General features: G+C 47.7%; 1 protein-coding gene across 1 annotated transcript in view; it reads right to left on the bottom strand.

Annotated features, from left to right (window-relative positions):
- The window catches only part of CUNH1orf167 (chromosome unknown C1orf167 homolog), a 24835-nt gene extending 7528 nt beyond the window's left edge, over nt 1–17307 (bottom strand). The window contains exons 1-20 of the mRNA XM_089536791.1: nt 17212–17307; nt 16574–16708; nt 12151–13940; nt 11598–11641; nt 10529–10748; nt 9794–9969; nt 9132–9229; nt 8333–8519; nt 7371–7552; nt 6747–6918; nt 6422–6635; nt 5820–5989; nt 5547–5661; nt 5026–5132; nt 4511–4769; nt 4261–4369; nt 3460–3670; nt 2944–3079; nt 2441–2551; nt 1916–2193 (exon numbers count right to left, since the gene is read on the bottom strand). Coding sequence (XP_089392917.1) covers nt 2131–2193; nt 2441–2551; nt 2944–3079; nt 3460–3670; nt 4261–4369; nt 4511–4769; nt 5026–5132; nt 5547–5661; nt 5820–5989; nt 6422–6635; nt 6747–6918; nt 7371–7552; nt 8333–8519; nt 9132–9229; nt 9794–9969; nt 10529–10748; nt 11598–11641; nt 12151–13940; nt 16574–16649 — 4440 coding nt within the window. The 5' untranslated portion in view covers nt 16650–16708; nt 17212–17307 and the 3' untranslated portion in view covers nt 1916–2130. The remainder of the gene's footprint in view (nt 1–1915; nt 2194–2440; nt 2552–2943; nt 3080–3459; nt 3671–4260; nt 4370–4510; nt 4770–5025; nt 5133–5546; nt 5662–5819; nt 5990–6421; nt 6636–6746; nt 6919–7370; nt 7553–8332; nt 8520–9131; nt 9230–9793; nt 9970–10528; nt 10749–11597; nt 11642–12150; nt 13941–16573; nt 16709–17211) is intronic.

Below are 17307 nucleotides of genomic sequence, written 5' to 3'. Positions count from 1 at the left end.
GCCGTTTCTGGGAGTAGGGCACTTCAGGGTTTGGCAGGGCTTTGAGTCGGGTGTCATACCCTCCCTTGAGAGTTTAGCTTCTGAAAACGAAACAGCCATACCACATCACTGATAGCCATCTCAGGCAGAGGCAGGAGAGATAGCTCCAAGTCCTCTGGAAGGGCGAAGGCTTTGGCATTTGGCACAAACCCAGTCTCAGTGTGTGGTGGAGTCTCCTTCTTTGGAGGTCTTTAATCAGAGGCTGGATGGCCATCTGTCAGGGATGCTTTGATTGTGAGTTCCTGCATAGCAGAATGGGGTTGGACTGGATGGCCCTTGGGGTCACTTCCAATTCTAAGATTCTATGATTAGTCAAAGGGGTTTCCCCTTTCTGTTGGGTTACTCTCTCAGTCGGCATCTACTGCAAGGTCTGACTGTGGTTTATGACTCCCGACACATTATCTCATTACTCCTGAACTTGGCTTGGATTTACGGTTTCTGATCCTGGGCTGTTATTGGATACTGCTTGTCCCTCCAGCTACTACACTGTTGGCACTTGGTATTATGTTAGTATGAAAGCAGGGCACAGGGAAACGGCGATGTAGCCACCATCGGTGGCCATGGACCCCTCCTCTTCCCCTGGCTTTGCTCCGTGGGCAGAGGGGTCCAACCAAGGCCGGATCCCAACCTCTGCTGGCAGCTCCTGCCTGCCTAGGGGTGACAACATGAATTGCCATAATGGGGTGACACCAGTCCAAATACGAAATGGTTCTACCCTCCAACACAGCGGTTCCCAACCTGTGCTCCAAGGAGCCCTTAGGGCTCAGCGTGCGCTTCCCAGGCGCTCCAAGAAAACGAAAGAAATAAAAACGGAATGAAGTTAAAGAATAAGAAAAAGCAACACTACTCCTAAACACCATTAACTTGTAAGATGTCGAGGTAGGCCTCTTTGGGGCTCCGCCATAGAAATTGATCCGCAAGCCAAAAAAGTTGGAAACCCCTGCTCTTAACCCAACGCCCGTCTTGCCACTTTGGGGTAGATTTACAGCTTATGCTCAAACCACAGTTAGTTTTTTTAAAGTAACTTTGGAAATCTTGCAACTCATAAGTGTCTGTAAGGTTTTCCCACCTTGCTTTTGTTATTGTCTTGGCTTCCCAAAGCGCAGGAGGCGACGGCTAAGGAGAGGTTAATCCCGGCTGATCGGTTATAGCGAGAGCTAATGAGTCGGGATGGAAGAAATCCGAGGGGAAGCTCTGGAAGAAGGCAGGTGGAGAACTCAGCTGTTCCCAGCAGGCTCCTTCATCATCGGCCTAATCATCAGAAAAAAGGAACTTGGGGGGAAAGCGGAAAGGAGAAAGAGGTCAGCCCTTGCCAACCCGGCATTTTAATGAAGAGCCGATGGACTCCGGCGCGGGCAGGGGGTGCGTTTCCAGCTGCGGAGGCCCTGTCAAAAATGCGTCCTTCCAGATGGACTCAAACAAAGGCCAAAGAGATAAAAGGGGCAACCTGTCCTGCAGGCAGGGGTGCGTCGAGAAAAGGCGCTTCGAAATGAGATTGATTTTATTTTATTTCCAACCCTAGCTCTCAGTCCGACTTTAATAGCCATGGCCAAATCTGCAAGGGCTGATTGGCCGACAAGGGACCCTCCGGGGAGGAAGGAGGCAAGAGTCTGCTTCAAGTAAGATTTCCAAAGAAACAGCCCCTGTAGCATTAAAAGGAACCAAGGTGTAGAAATCTAGCAAGGACAGTGGATCTGAAATTGCGAAAACCACAAATAGTGAGGCCCGGTCCTTGTCTCCCTTTTCCTGTTTGGGATTCCCGTAGTTGAATTTAGTATCCAAAAAAGTAATAAAGATTTTTAAGAATGATTACAAAGCTTTGGAAGTGGGACGGAAATACCGTAGGATCCAGAAAAGTGCAAATTGAGACTCTTACCCTAAATTTTCAAAGGACTGTTTTGAGAGGTGATACCAGACTTTCAGATCTTCAGTCGGTATTGATTTGCTTTGCATTCTTGTTTCAGTCTTCCAACGGTTTGGATAAAGTTCAGTTTCTGTGAATTACTGGATAGGGAATGACTGGATAGACGTTGTCTCTCTTGTATGTAATCTTATCCACTAATATATAACGCGTATATTTTTCCCAGTCTGCTAGAAACTGATCTTGTTCTCTATGCGAGTTGCAGCTGCCAGCTGCTTCCACCTTCCAAACGCCTGCGGAGAAAGGATAGAAATGATCACAGATCAATCCCCTCAACAGGGCAGAGGTCCCCCATCTGGCTGCAAAATTTTTCAATCAGGGTCTTGAATATAGCCCCCTAAGTGCAAGCCTGCTCCATCTGGACACCCAGACACACTGTCACAGCTAAGACAAGCAAGAGGCTATTATATTTTAACCTAAATCCCCCTTTTCCCCTTTCAAGATCCTATTGAATGTTTTTAGGAACCCCTGGTCTCCTACCTTCTGGAGCAAGCGCCTGTTGTCATTCGCCAGGAAATGCTCCGCTATCCAGCTCTGGAGGAACCGCCAACGCCACGTTTTCCAGCTCCATTCGGCCAACCTCTGTCGCGCCTGTTGGGAGGGCAGCACCAAGTGAATGACCCAAAACTTCTCTTTGCCCATTTAAACTAGACACAATTGGAGAAGCATCTGGCTGTGTCCTTGTAGCCAGATGCAATATGATAACATTTTCCTCTAAGCTTCTCCAGATGATGCCATCGGAGACGCATCTGGCTATGTCCCTGTAGCCAGACACGAAAGGATTACATCTTCCACTGAGGTCTTCCAGAGGAGATGGTGCGATCTGAGAAGTTTCGTTTTTAAATGGGGTGGAGGATCATATATTGTACCTTCCGCTCCTTGTAGGTAATAGGATGGCCATAAAACTAACAGATAAATCAAACTAAAAGTATGGGTTGCACTTCACTCTCCCCGACCCCCAGAGAAGTCTGTGGGAGGCTCACCAAGGCTTTTCCCAGGAGGTTTGTCCTGCAGGCATCCTTCCACAGCATCCACGATTTCACCAGGCGCCGGCTGTCCCTGGCGTCCTGGAAACGGCGCAGGAGGACGTTGTGTCGCCACACGCTCAGATATTTCCTCCTGGAAACCAGGACACAAAGACAAATGCGGTCATAACTGAGGAAGGGTCATGAAAAGATGGATACCAAAATCTGTGGATGCTCATGTCCCATTAAACACAATGAAATATTTTTTTAAAGTCGTGGGTGCTTGGATCCATAGATATGGAGGGCCAATTTCAGGTTAGATGTATAAAGTATATATAAACGTAAATGGACTTTGTGCTTAAACTCGGTCCCATCTCCAAGATATCTCATGGTGCATATATTGCAAAATCGGCCAAACTCCAAAATCAAAAATGCTGGTCCCAAGCATTTTGGAAGAGGGAGGTTCAACCTGTATTCCTACTCTGACCTTCCTCCATTGATCTTACTCAAGACTCATCTGTTCCAGAGCTTTACCCCAGCCGTTGTCTCTCTTGCGCAGCTAAATCGGTTTCGGTGTCACTCTCCTGAATCCAAGCGCATCCAGATCTCTGTCCTTTTACATCCAGACCTTCTGGAGGCACCTTTGCCCACAGTGTCCTGCTTTGGCTTCTGTAGGTCACCAGCGAAACACGGAAAGAGCTAAATGTTAGGCTGGGTTGGATACGGACGTCCTTTTTCCGGTGCCCTTGAGAGAGAAAATTTGAGTTAAGAAAATGAAGAGCATTTCCCATCCTTTCCCTTGTGCTCAGCAACACTGCCTTCTTGGAAGACAGGTCCCCATCTTCTGTTTTTCATTGTACTATTTGCATGTTGAGAGCCAGCATGGCATAGTGGTTTTAGCACTGGACTATGACCTCGACGAACCAGGGTTTGAATTCCAGATCAACCATGTAAACCCACTTTGAGCAGTGGGTTTGAGCACTCTCTCTCCGTCAACCAAAAAGAAAGACCATGGCCAACCTCCTATGAATAAATCTTGCTTTATTTGGGGAAGCCTGCATGGTATAGAGGTTTGGCAGGGACACTGGGGGATCAGGATTCAAATCCTGGCTCGGCCGTAGAAACCCAAAGGTTGATCTTGGCCAAGTCCCACTCTCTCGGCCTCAGAGGAAGGCAAGTGCAAACCTCCTCTGGAGCAAGATGGAAGGAGACAGGAAAGAAGGAGTAGCCTTTGCTCTCACCTGCCTTGGACAACCTTATGCTCCACTATCCATGACTGCAAAATAGCCTGAGAACTATGTGCCTGACCCCCATACAAAACAGGGTTTTACTTACTGCCTGGCCAAATGGGGAACAATTTTGTGAACTTCTGGGGTCCGATAAGACTACTCCTCTGGCGGCGGCACTGGCGGAAGGCAGCAGCCCTGGTCCAGTAGTTGCCGGCCTGGAAATAACAAATGGGTGGGAAAAGTCAAAGGCTACTTCACAAACTTCTCTAACTCCCTAGCTATCATCAGTTCCATGCTTGGATCTCTCCAAAATGCCAAGTTGAAGCGTCTCTATATTTATTCACTTCCGGTCTCACCTGGTTCACGGAGCTTAAACGCAAGGCACGGTACCCCCTGGTTGCTTTCCTCCAGCGCCGCAGAACTCTGTATCCCATTTCGGGTCTCCCTGGGGGGCTTTCCTCGCTCCATCTTTGCTGGCTGGCTCTTACGAATTCTGTTTTCCACTTCCCGAAGTAGGCCTCCAGAAGATGTTGCTGCCTTGCACCCTCAAACCGGGCCAGGGCTTCACGCTGCGCAGAACTGTGGGACGCAGCGGTGGCCCAGTGATGGAAAGCCCTGGATTTCGAACCAAAAGGAATACAAGGACAGACAAGGCTCTCTTAAGTACAGCTCCGATGGAGAAGTTTTAATTCAAGCAAACTGGATGCATATTTTTTGTGGCTTTTGGGGGCTATGTGGCATCTCTCTCTTTTCTACAAGGAGCAGGGGATTTCTTTTCCTGAATTTTCCCAATGTTCTTCTGACGCTATGCAATAGTCTCCGATCACAAGAAACACTGGAGATGGGAGAATTTGGTGCCCAGGGGTCTTACCAAGAGAGAAGGACATGTCTCTGGTGTTGGGAGGCCTTCTGGTTTCGATGAGTCGATGCTGACCAAAGTCCAAAGTACCTTGCTAGGACTCTTCTCCGATGCTGGACCTGAAAGGGGAAAGATTGGTGGCACAGTCAAAGGCTTTCATGGCTGGCATCTATAGCTTGTGGTTTTTTCGGGCTATATGGCCATGTTCTAGAAGAGTTTATTCCTAACGTTTCACCAGCATCAGTGGCTGGCATCTTCATAGAATGCATTCTCTGAAGATGGCAGTCACAGATGCTGGCAAAACATCAAGAATAATCTCTTCTATAACATGGCCACGTAGCCCAAAAACCCCACAAAAATCTATGGATGCCGGCCATGAAAGCCTTCGACTTCACATAGGTGCATATGTTTGTGTATTCAGAGCCAAGGGTCATTGGGAGATAAAACCACGCAAAGGCAAGGATGTTGCAACATCGGTTAATGTTCTATTGAAGGCAAACTTGCACAGCTGGATTTCTGGTCACTGTTTTTACCTCTGCCGCATGGTCATCAGGTTGTGCGCCTTTTTGCACCGAGCGAGCAAGGTTCGGTTTGCTCTCGCCGTTGCAGCTTGGGTTTGGGAATCTCTCACCTTGGAAATTATTCTCTCTGTGGATGGAAATTGGGCATGTGTTTATTGACTTACCGTGGGAGGAGAAGCATCCCAGTGCTGCCTTTCTTTAAATTTCTGATGACTATTCAGGCCTTTACAACACGGAAACAATAACCCAAAATAAACAGGTAGGTTGGGACAAGGACTGACTTACCCCACGTGGTAGCTATACAACGCAGGAGGGGTTCGAGGCGGCAATTCAAGGGCAACGTTTATAAGATCTTCCGGCGATGAAGAATCGCGACAGGGAAGGAGCCCCACATCTTCCGCCGCAGCCCACGAAGAGACACTGGTGCGACTGCTGCTGTTTTCCAAGCTGCTCTCCTGTTACCAGATAGAAACAGATAAGACATCTCTGCACCATAGGCTGCGTCGGCACTGCAGGATTTAATGCAGTTTGACACAACCTTTAATTGCCATGAGCTCCATCTTACAGAGAATCCTGGGATCTGCAGTTCTCTGTGGCAGCAGAGCTCTCTGATCTCCGATCACCAGAAATGCATAACCATCAAAAAGAACGACTTTGCAATGTGGCCGTTCCCTTAGTTCCTTCATCCCAAAAAGAACCTGCAAAACTGGTTGAGTTTTGCTCATCCATGAAACACAAAGTGGGGCGATGTCACTTCTGCGATGCGTCCGCACCCCATCTGTAACCACTGCAACGCACTGCCTCACGCAACCAAAACAGCTCCAAAGCTAAACCAGTGGGTTTGATCCATGGTTCACAGAACCGCCTACCCAAGAAGGAATCCCTACCTTTTGCAGAGATCCGCTGGGAGTGGACAAGACAGGCCCTCCGCTATGGAAGCCGGAAGATAGCGAAGACTCCTCTGAGTTGGGCGATGCAAGGAGAGGGTCCTCTGCATAGCAGCTGGTTTGGACCCCGAGGGGGTTTGGAGAGAGGGTCCTCCACCACCACCAGCCCAGGACCTTCCTCATTTGACGTTGTGCCGACGCTCGAGAAAACACCCTGAAAGTGTGATTAGACTAGAAACTTCCTTCCAAAATAACAGAAAGCTTAGCTTCCAAAGCTAAGGACTCTGTGCCCAACCTCACCAAGGCGTATTGGTCACGCACTTACGTGGCCAGCTGGGACTCTTGCCATCTTTTCCTCCAGGTCTGAAAGGCCCCTTGCAACGTCACGGCATGGAGAAGGTCATCTAGACTGTCCCCTCCATTCCTTTGGGACCATCTTGTGACGTCCAAACATGGCTGAGCCACGCAAGCGTCTTGGCCAAAGCCTAACCTGGATGCTTTTGTGGGTCGTTCCCGGGAAAGAGAAACAGAGAAATAACAGATTGGAACCAAATCATCATTCCTGGCTCAATCGTTCGCAGTTGAAAGAACATGGAGACTTATTACTGAGTCTCCTTTATCCAAAATACTCGGGACCAGAAATGGTTTGGATTCTGAAACTATTGCATAGACACGATGCAATATTTTGGAGACGGGATCCAAGCCTGATCATGAACGTCATTGATGTTTCGTATACACCTTATAAGCACAGCCTGAAGACGATATGACAGTGGTCATCTGTCCATTCTTTTGTTACAGTTGGAACTTTTCCATATGGGAAAGTTGGAGAGAAGTGAAGCATTATCAAATTTAGGACCTATGCTTGACTCGTGACACAGATTAAGATTTGGGGGGGGGGGGGGACGAAATACATGCATCTTCAACTTTCCAGAGAGGTGCAATTCCTCACCATAGGACTTCCTCTGCTTCGAGGCCAGGAGTCCGAGCAGCGCTCGCCGGGCCCGTTCCTTGACCTCCACCATCCGGGCCCAATGCTGGAAGCACCGCCGCAAAGATCGGATGCGTAGGCCCTCCAGGCCCAGACGGCTCAAGGCCTCCCGTCGGGCAAAGCGCCTCCAAGCATCAAAGCACCTTCGGGGGAGAGAAAGAAAATGCCCCTTATATAAAATCAGAAAACCAAGGTATCTGCTGACGTTTGGTTCCCAGACCCTCATGGATACCAAAATCCATGAATGCTCAAGTCCCATGAAATACAATGGATTATTATTATTATTATTACAGTAGGTCCTTGGTACCAGCTGCATTTGGGTTCCAGGAATCCCATGGATACCAAAATCCATGAATGCCTAAGTCCTATTAAATATAATAGATTATTCTTGTTGTTCTTGTTGTAGGCCCTTGGTATCCATTGCTGTTGAGTTCCAGGACCTCCACGGATACCAAAATCCATAGATGCTCAAGTCCCATTAAATACAACGGAGCACTAAAATCAAAATCAAGGTTTGGTCTTTGGAATTCATATATTTGTTGCATATTTTCAAGCTGTGGGTGCTTGAATATATGGGTAAAGAATCCGCGGATATAGATGGCTGAATGTATTTTGAAGCCATGGATCATGGGATCCATGGATCCTGAATCCATAGATAAGTACTACAATAAAGTACAGTACTACACAGTCCTGTACTACGACTGCACTACTGTGGGTCCTTCCCATCCAGGGAGGTCAATGGATGTGAAAGACTGCAGGATCTCAACTCATATTAGTCAATGGCTGGCAACATGCACACCTTGTGTCAGTGTACCTGTGGGCATGTGCCACCATTGGTGCCACCTATCTGTGCAAGCTCCAACTCACGGATGGTGAGCGCACTGTACTAGTTACTCCTCCTGTGAATATTGTGCTTTGCTCACCGGCGGATCAGTCCTCTCCGGATGCGAGCCGCAAGCGGCCAGGTCTGTTTGCTCGCCCGATAGCGAGAACGCCAGGTCTGGAACACATTTGCCAGCTTCTTCTTCTCCAAAATGACACGGACCTCTTGGGCATAAGCATCCTCTCTCTCCATGCGCTCCTTCTGAAGGCGCCACAGTCTGAAAGCTGCTGTGTGGAAGGGGAGAATAAAGAATAAAGAGTTGGGGAACAAGGTGTTACGGGCATGGCTTCTCCTAAGCCAGTGGGACAGACGGGCACGATTTACACACTAGCCCTTTTCTGGTTTTAAGGGTCTTCTCGCATGGGAAAAGAAAGTGGAAACAGAGACAGAGAATATCGGCTTTCTATGTGCCTCGCCAGATGATGACGTAGTGCTTCGGTTATCTTATGGTTATAAAAGCACATTTTTGTTCCAGGTGGAAAAATCTATTCGACAAAGGAGACGCTTTTATCACCGTCATGCGGTGAGGCATGGAGAAAGCCGCTGCTTTCTGGTTCCATTTTCGCTTTCTTTTCTCGTGGAATAAGGCTCTAAAAAAGCAGTCCAGGTGCACCTCAGTTAAGTTAAATTAAGTTAAGGAAGCAGATTTGGATTAAATCCCTTCCTTCACTGTTCCTTATGTCAGATATTTAGTCTTCTCCGTCAGAGTTCTGGTGCCACAACAAACTGCAAACCCAGAATTCGATAGCTTTGAGCCATGGCAGTTAAAGCAGTGTCAAACTGCATTAATTCTGCATTAATGCAGCCGAAATCAAACCAAATCTGGAACAAGGGCCTACCAGCCAGACGCCTCACGTCTCGCAGTGCGTCAGCCTTCCTGCACAACTTGTCTGTTCCCTGCACATGTCGAAGTTGCATCCATAAGCTCCCCTCCGCCCTGAAAAAACAAGAACAACAGAGTGTTTTAATTCATGCTAAAGGCTAAGAGTAGTCTAGTAGCCAGAGCTCTCTTCCCCAAACTGGTTGCATTGCAACTCTTCAATACCCCAGCCAGTAGTTGGGAGATGATGGGAGTTGTAGTTGGACAAATCTGCAAGGCTGCTGGTTTGAGAATGGCTAGATGGAGTTGTGGGCCGCCTTAGAGTTGCCATAAGTCGGAAACGACTCGAAGGCATAGTGGTCCCAGCACTGGACTGGAGACCTGGGTTCAAAGCTACGCTCAGCCATGAACCTCATACTTGACCTAGGGCAAGTCACATACTCTCAGCCTCCGAGGATGGCAATGGCAAACCCCCTCTGAACAATTCTTTCCAAGAAAACCCCATAATAGGGTTGCCATAAATCAAAAACATCTTGAATAACAACAAAAATGGGATGGGATATAATAGGATCCAGAATAGGATGCTTCTCCATGCTTAACTGCACATCCCTAGAAAGCTCAGTTCTCCATGGAATTGCAAAACAGAACCATCTGAGTTATATTTTTCCTTCTTCCGTTTACCTGCTGTACCGAATGGCTTCTTCCCGGTGCTCCGAAGACAGCTGGGACAAAATGGGGTGTCGAGTGACCAAAAGCGGCCTCCCCAGGGCTGACCGAAGCAGACCTTGGCTACATCTCTCAGGCTCCATGCGCCGGGATGTCCGCGCCTCTTGCTGTTTCGCCATCACATCCTGCCACTGGCAAAGAAGCAGAACAAACCTCAGGCTCCAAACATCTCCAAGCAAGACCCTTTTTGCACCAACTGGTTCCCCATGTTTGTTGGACTGCAACTCCCAACCGTCTTTATTGGCGTAGCCAATGCTGACATTCAGCCTTCTCCATCAGAGTCCCCTGGTGCTCCACCAAACTACAATCCCCATAATTCCACAGCACTGAACCATGGCAGTTCAAATGGTGCCAAACCACTTGAACCTGCTTCAACAAAACCATAAAGGTCCACTGCATTCTCAGATGCATCCAGAGATGGCCTGGGCCTCTATGGAATGTACTTTGCAGTTGTTCATGTAGACATAAATTTTATTGCTGTAAGTTGGAAACAACGTGAAGGCACATAATGGCGACAACAACATCCTGCAAGTCCTGCCATGCAGCAGAGTCCATTGCAAACTTTATATGAACCCATGCTCACCTTTACTAAACAGGCCCTAGCAAGGCCAAGGCTACCATTACATAGAATGAAACAGTGATTTGCAATTTGGGATTTTTGCAACTGCGTCTCAGAAGAGTCCTCCTTACCCTGCGGAAGCTGGCGGTCAGTATGGCCAAAGCGTGGTTCCTCTGGGCGATGCCCACTTGGGCGTTCCTCAGCTGCACTGCCCATTGCAGGGCGGCCAGTCCTTTGCGCTTCAGCTGGCGCTCATACAATGCCCGAGCAGTGGCTTTCCTCTCAAAGACATGGTCGCGCCAGGCCACAAAAGATTTCGCCAGAAGAGGGTCCCTCCTTAGGGGCAGAGGCCTGGGAAAGGGAAGAAACCGAACCCATGACTCAGTCCTGTGGACTCTAGCAGGCTGGTGGATGAGTCGGTCAACTAAGGCTGCATCTGCACTGCGGAAATAATCTAGATTGACACTGCTTTAACTGCCGTGGCTCAACACTATGGCATTTTGGAGATCCTAGTCTGTTGTGGCACAAGACTGAAGGCTAAAGGTGTCACAAAACTGCAGACCCTGGCGTTCCCTAGCATTGAGCCGTGGCAGTTCAAGTGGTGTCAAACCAGATTATACCTGCAGTGCGGATGCAGCCTAAATCTGAGGCCGAGAAAGAGGGAGAGAAAAGAAAAACAGGACCCTGATCTGCTATGTCAGGATTTCATTCTTCCTCGGCTTTCAAGCAACAGGCGCTCTGCTGGAGCAAGGAAATGCATCCTATGCACATTGCACAACCTGAGCCTGAGTTGCCTTATTTTCCCTCCCCATTGCCTCTTCTTTTTATGCGCTGCCTTTCCAGACGCCCAAATATGTAAACCGTTGTAGAAACCTTGCTAGCTGTAGTGGGGTGTGAGGGATGGATGCATACCTTTAAAATGGGTAATGAAGACCCCGGGAATACTGATTTTTAGCAAGGTTTCCCGCTTCACCTGATATTCCCTCCGTCTTCACTTGTGTCCTCTTACATTATTATTATTATTATTATTATTATTAAACTTTATTTATGAAGCACTGTAGGTTTACACAGTGCTGTACATCAAACAGAATAAAATGAAATAAAATGGACCCGCCAGTGGCGTACATTATAGAAAATGGAATATAATACAAAATTAATACCAAATATCCTTCAACCAAAATATACAGACAACAGACTTACCTGTTTCTCTTCTTCTCCGTCGATCCGTTGTCTCTTTCCAGGTCCTACAAGCAGGAGAGAGAGTCAAGGCAGGTTGGTATGTTACTTTATGGACCGTTTGTTTATACTAGGGGACATTAAGAAAAGTGATGCTAGCACCCTGAACCCCTTTGAATATGAATTTTCCTAGAGGCAGCCTATGGATGGTGGTTCTATCAAACTGCTTAAGTTCTATCTTTTAAAATGCACACCAACATATATACACAACATCTCTGGGTGGCGCTTGTAGTCATATAATAGGACAATAAAATGCCGCACATCATGAACAATAATTAATAAGCCAAATTCTAGGTCTTTTCAACCCAAAATGGTTTCTGAAATGTCACAGTCCTTCCCCTTGTACAGAGCCTTCTTGCAGTTCCAAACATGGCAACGCACAAACCAGAGCTGGGGGGGGGGGGGAGATATGTGATCTGTGAACCACAGCTCCCAGAATCCCTTGCTGGGTGGGGGATTCTGGAAGTTGTGATCCAAAATTGTCTCTTCTCCATGCTTTGAAACAAGCAATGCTCACCTTCTTTCGTGTGGCGTCTATCGCAAAATCTCTCCAATTGCTGGATGGCAGCTCCATCCTCTCTTTTGCCTTTCCTACAAAAGACTCCTCTCTCTGACCGCTTCCCATGTTGGGCCAACCACTGCCACAGAAAGAATCTGATGGACCCCTGGAACTCCCCACCAGAAGAGTTTTCCCATCGACAACTTGTGTGCCGTCAGAAGTTTGAGAATGTTCCTCAAGGTCTTTTTTGGCATTTGCTCCGAACACATTGAGTTTCCACTGGGGCAAAAATGAACTACCCTCATCCACGGAGTTTGCAACTGATGGAGTCCCACCATTCTCTCCTGGTTCGTGTGAGTCAAGGTCTTTGGAACCATTTCCAAACTGGTGGACTGGAACAACCTCCGGACCTCCAGGAGACCAAGAAGTCCAATCCCTTTGGGTATCGTAGATGGACACCCCCATGTTCATTGGAAAATTGGCATGCGACGTGTCTGAGGAGACCTCCAAGCCACCAGTGGAGAGAAGACCCAAGGGAAGGTCCTTTTGACCCAACTCAGAGCAATGGGACACATCCGAAGAAGGTTCTTCCGGTCCACGTTTCTGCTGCTGGTGGTCAGTTTCTGGCCAGCTGCAACTGACCATCTCTTCCAGAACTTGCTGCTCTACTAAGCATGGTTGGAAGGATGAAAAAGAGACCTCTTTGCCTAGAACCAAGTGTGAGGTTGGGCTGGAGAAACCCGTTGGCCAAGCATGGTCCAGAGTCTCCATCGCAGGGGCATGCGGCCCAGCAGTTTTGTACCTGGAGGTAAGGGGAAGAGGTTCATCTTCTCCGAAAGCACCTGCCACAGAGCCAAGACTGCCCCAATCTCTACTGAAAGAGGCACCCCATCTCTCCCCAGCTTGCCTAGCATAGTTCTGGTCTGCAGTGAGCCGCTCCGTGATGCTTAGTGGGGGGCTGGAGCAGGATTGGCGAGGGAGAGAGGAATATTTGGAGTCCCAAGGGAAAGACCCTAAGGCTCCCATCTCAATTTCTTCCTGGAACCGCCGGATGGAGCAATGGAGGTCCGCTGACCTTTGAGAAGACCGTAAAATGGCCTGGAGCGTGGCGGATGGAGGATGGTCCTCCACCAGCTCAGAGGTCTTCAGATGATCTAAGGTAAGGGCAGGCCCAGGAGTAGAGAAATCAATGCTACCATCAGAGCTTGAAGAGGAAGGACAAGAGCTATGGAGAAGGGAACCCTGAGATGGTCTCTCCAACAATCTGGAGGAGGAGAAGGCATCTCCGTGGCTTTCAAGATTCCTGTTGCTTCTTTGGTTGGAGAAATGGCTTAGAGGCTGTTTTGCCACTTGATGGTCCTCAGTGTCCACCCTGATTTTGGAGATAGCATTATGAGCAGCAGGTGGACCTTCATGGTTTTGTTGAGGCAGGGTCTTTGTGGAGCTCCTCCGCAAACCAAGCTGGTCCAAGCAAGAGATGCAGCCAGGCAGAAGAGGATGAGGGTTGCTGGCCTCCGCTCTGTTTTCAAGTCCAAACCTCTGAAATTTGGACTCGAGGTTGCTTTGCTTGTGGGACGCAGAGTCAACGGTGGTCACTGGCCAGTAGGGACAAGAAAGATTGGTCTGAACCAGACGTGGCTCGTCTGTCCTGCTTCCTACTGATGTAGTCCATGGCATTCCTTTGGCGGATGCTGTCCTATGGTTTGATCCAGGCTTCGCTGAGCCATTGTGAGGATGCGATACCCCGACACGACTTCCGGAAGAGAGAGAGAGATTCCCTGTGACGTTCTTCTGGATGTTCCTTTGCTCTGGAGAGGAACAAAACAAAATCAAATGCTAATTTTGGGAGCATGCATCTCAAAAGTGTATCACTTCCATCACCTTACCAGCATCTGGTGCCTCCAATCATGTCGCCAAAACAGTGAATCCACTCCGGGATGCAAATGAATTCTCCAAGTTGACCCTAAATAGGTTCAGCAACTCACTGCAGAAATAATCCAGTTTGAGACCATTTTACCTGCCCTGGCTCAGTGCTAGTGAAACCTGGGAACTATAGTTTTGTGAGACGTCGAGCCTTCTCTGTCGGAGGGCTCTGGTGCAACAATAAACTATAATTCCCAGGATTCCCGAGCACTCGCCAGGGCAGTTAAAGCGGTCTCAAACTGGATTATTTCTGCAGTGTGTTTTGGACCTTGGAGAGCTCAAAACCTGGAATGAATTCACTTCCTTCACATGGAAACCACTGCTAAACATTAACAATTGGAACTGATCCTCAGATCATTACTACTACTACTACTACCACTATCACCACTATGACAGTTGGCCCTCCACATTTGCGGCTTTGACTTATTATCACTGCAGTGCGCTTGAAGTCATTTCCAACTTATGGTGATGCTAACTCATGGGGTTTACTTGGCAAGATTTGTTCAAAGGACGTTTGCCATTGCCTTCCCCTGAGGCTGAGAGAGTGTGACTTGCCCAAGGGCAACCTATGGACTTTCCAATAGCTTGATATGAAGCCCTGGTTCTCTCACCATCTGGAAGGTCTATGATAATTCCATGATGCCAATGGGGAAAGCACAACAGACCTACCAAAAGGTAAAAACCAACAAGCCGGTTACTTTCCCAGCATCATTAACCGACAACAAAATTGCTAGCCAAACACCACAAACCATGAAAGTTACTTTCCCAGTTCAGACCATTGGGTCCAACAGCACTCCGAAGAACTACAGACTTAGCTGTGTTGTGTTCAAAATGCCAGCTGAGGTTCATCAAGGCCCTGAGCCAGGGATATACTCTGCCCCGGTGCAATCCCGTTCCAGGATTTGGGATTAGCGGGGGATATACAACCGTCCCGGAGAGAAAAGGTGGCACCCTCCTCTTGCAAGAGGCTCCGCTAAGCTCTTTGCAGGGTCAGTCCGTTGCTGGAAGAGTGAACCCCAGCAAGGAAGCCATGGAGGAATGAGAGAGAGGTGCACCAAGTTGGCTGGAAGAACCCAGGCATTTGCAAAAATAAATTCTGAAATAACCCTAAAAGTGGCAGGATTGTTGTACGGTGGGTCCTTGGTATCCGCTGGGGTTTGGTTCCAGGACCTCAAATGGATACCAAAATCCGTGGATGCTCAAGTCCTTTAAATAAAATAGTGTCCCTTATATAAAATGGCAAAACCAAGGTTTGCTTTTGGGGGTGTACATTTGGCCCTTGGTGTCCACATGGATCCCACTTGGGTACCAAAATTTGGCAACGCTCAAGTACCATTACAGAGACATAGTAAAAGGGTGTCCCTTTTTAGATATATAAACATAGCAAAATCAAGGTTTGCTTTTTGGAATTGGGGAGGAACATTTTCAATTTTCTCCAAATCCCGAGCCAGCCAAAGCCAACGCCAACTACGAAGAAACATGCTTCCTTGACCGGAGCTGACGGTCAAGCGCATGTTTCGAAAGACGCACCTCCCGCATCCAAAACCACCACCTCTCGTCCGAACGGGGGTCTTACTCACTCCGGTCACCACCCCCGGACATCTCTTGTCCAAAACCCGCGGCCTGAGGACAGACAGACAGACAGACTCCTCTTTGTCTCCGGTTCCTCTGATGGTGCCAAGCAAAATCCAAACACCCCTGTTGTGTTCCCACTCCCCTCGGAAAGCCAACCTGCTTGTCCTTAATGCCCCAAATCCCACGCAAGGGAGGGCGAGCCATCTGAGTCCCTGTAAGCGGCTTAGAGGCCACGGTTAATGAGGCCAGTTAGTCACTGGGGCTCCAGATGTCCCGAGTGCGAAAGGCGGGGAGACTTTGATCCGCGGCTAATGAGAGCAGAAGCCGCCAATCAGGCAGACACAACAACAACACATGCGCGCAAGTGTACACACACACCATAGCAGGATGCCCTACCTGGATTTTAAGCCCTCTCTGGACTGATAGGAAAGACAGTATCAAAGGCGACAACAACACAATGTGATGTCCAAGGCTTTCATGGCTGGCATCCATCGTAGTTTGTGGGGTTTTCAGGGGGCTATGTGGCCTTGTTCTGGAAGAGTTTGTTCCTGACATTTCGCCAGCATCTGTGGCTTGGGCATCTTCAGAGAACGCTGTCATGGAAGCGAGTGGGGTAATAATAATCTATCTATCTATCTATCTATCTATCTATCTATCTATCCCACTCACTTCCATGCCAGCATTTTCTGAATACATATATACATTATATAAATTATATATAATAACAATACAACGTCGAAGAGCTCTTGCGCTCTGGTTTATTTTCTTCGTTTTGGTTTGCGGTTCAGAAAGCTATAGCATGAACCCAAACTTTGGTTTGCAACCCAAGAAGCAGTTGCCAGGCCCTGAATTCCAGTCCTGGACAGCTACAAGGAAGGTGGGGATCTCTAGTTTGCAACCCAGAGACCAGACGCCCAGCGAAACTACAGATTGCATAGCTTACCTGGCCTCAGGTAGCCGTTTAAGGGAGACGGCGGGATATTTTCCTTCCTCTGGCCTCTCTGGTTTGGACTTTCCATCTCCGTACCATGGAAGCCTTTGCCTCTTCCAACCCAGGTGCAAACCGGACCAAGCTCACCTGCAAGGCCAAAAAGTACACTGGAGCTTAATGGAGTACATATGTATATACCAGAAAAAGACACATCTTTGAATATATATATATATATATATATATATATGGGTTTCATATATATACATACATACATATATAGGTCAAATCATATAGATAGATAGATAGATAGATAGATAGATAGATAGATAGATAGATAGATAGATCAGTAAATATATTTGAATTAATTGAATTTTAAGTACGTTTTAATTTTAATCTGTTTAATTGTATTTTAAGGAGAGGCGGGTGGGAGGGAATGTATATTTTAATGTTGTAAGCCGCCCCGATTGTATTTTGTAGAGGGGCAGAATATAAATAATTATAATATAATAATAATAATATATTATATTATTATTATTATTATTATTATTATTAGGTAATGTCTTGGTCCAGTCTTTCACTCCCTTTCACGGTGAATCTTAAGTTTATTTCAAGGAGTCTAAAGAGAAGGGGAAAGCTCTTACCTGTCTTACCTGTTTGCTTTTGGAAATGGTTGCTAGGCAGACAACCTCCTCCTTGGATACACTTTTGCAAAGCCAAGCAGGTCTTTAGGTGCAGCAGTCATTTGG

This window comes from Sceloporus occidentalis, unplaced genomic scaffold (assembly GCF_023333645.1).
Source record: "Sceloporus occidentalis isolate IW3139 unplaced genomic scaffold, rSceOcc1.0.p SCAF_8, whole genome shotgun sequence".
Lineage (NCBI taxonomy): Eukaryota > Metazoa > Chordata > Lepidosauria > Squamata > Phrynosomatidae > Sceloporus > Sceloporus occidentalis.
This window is presented reverse-complemented; position numbering and strand designations above follow the sequence as displayed.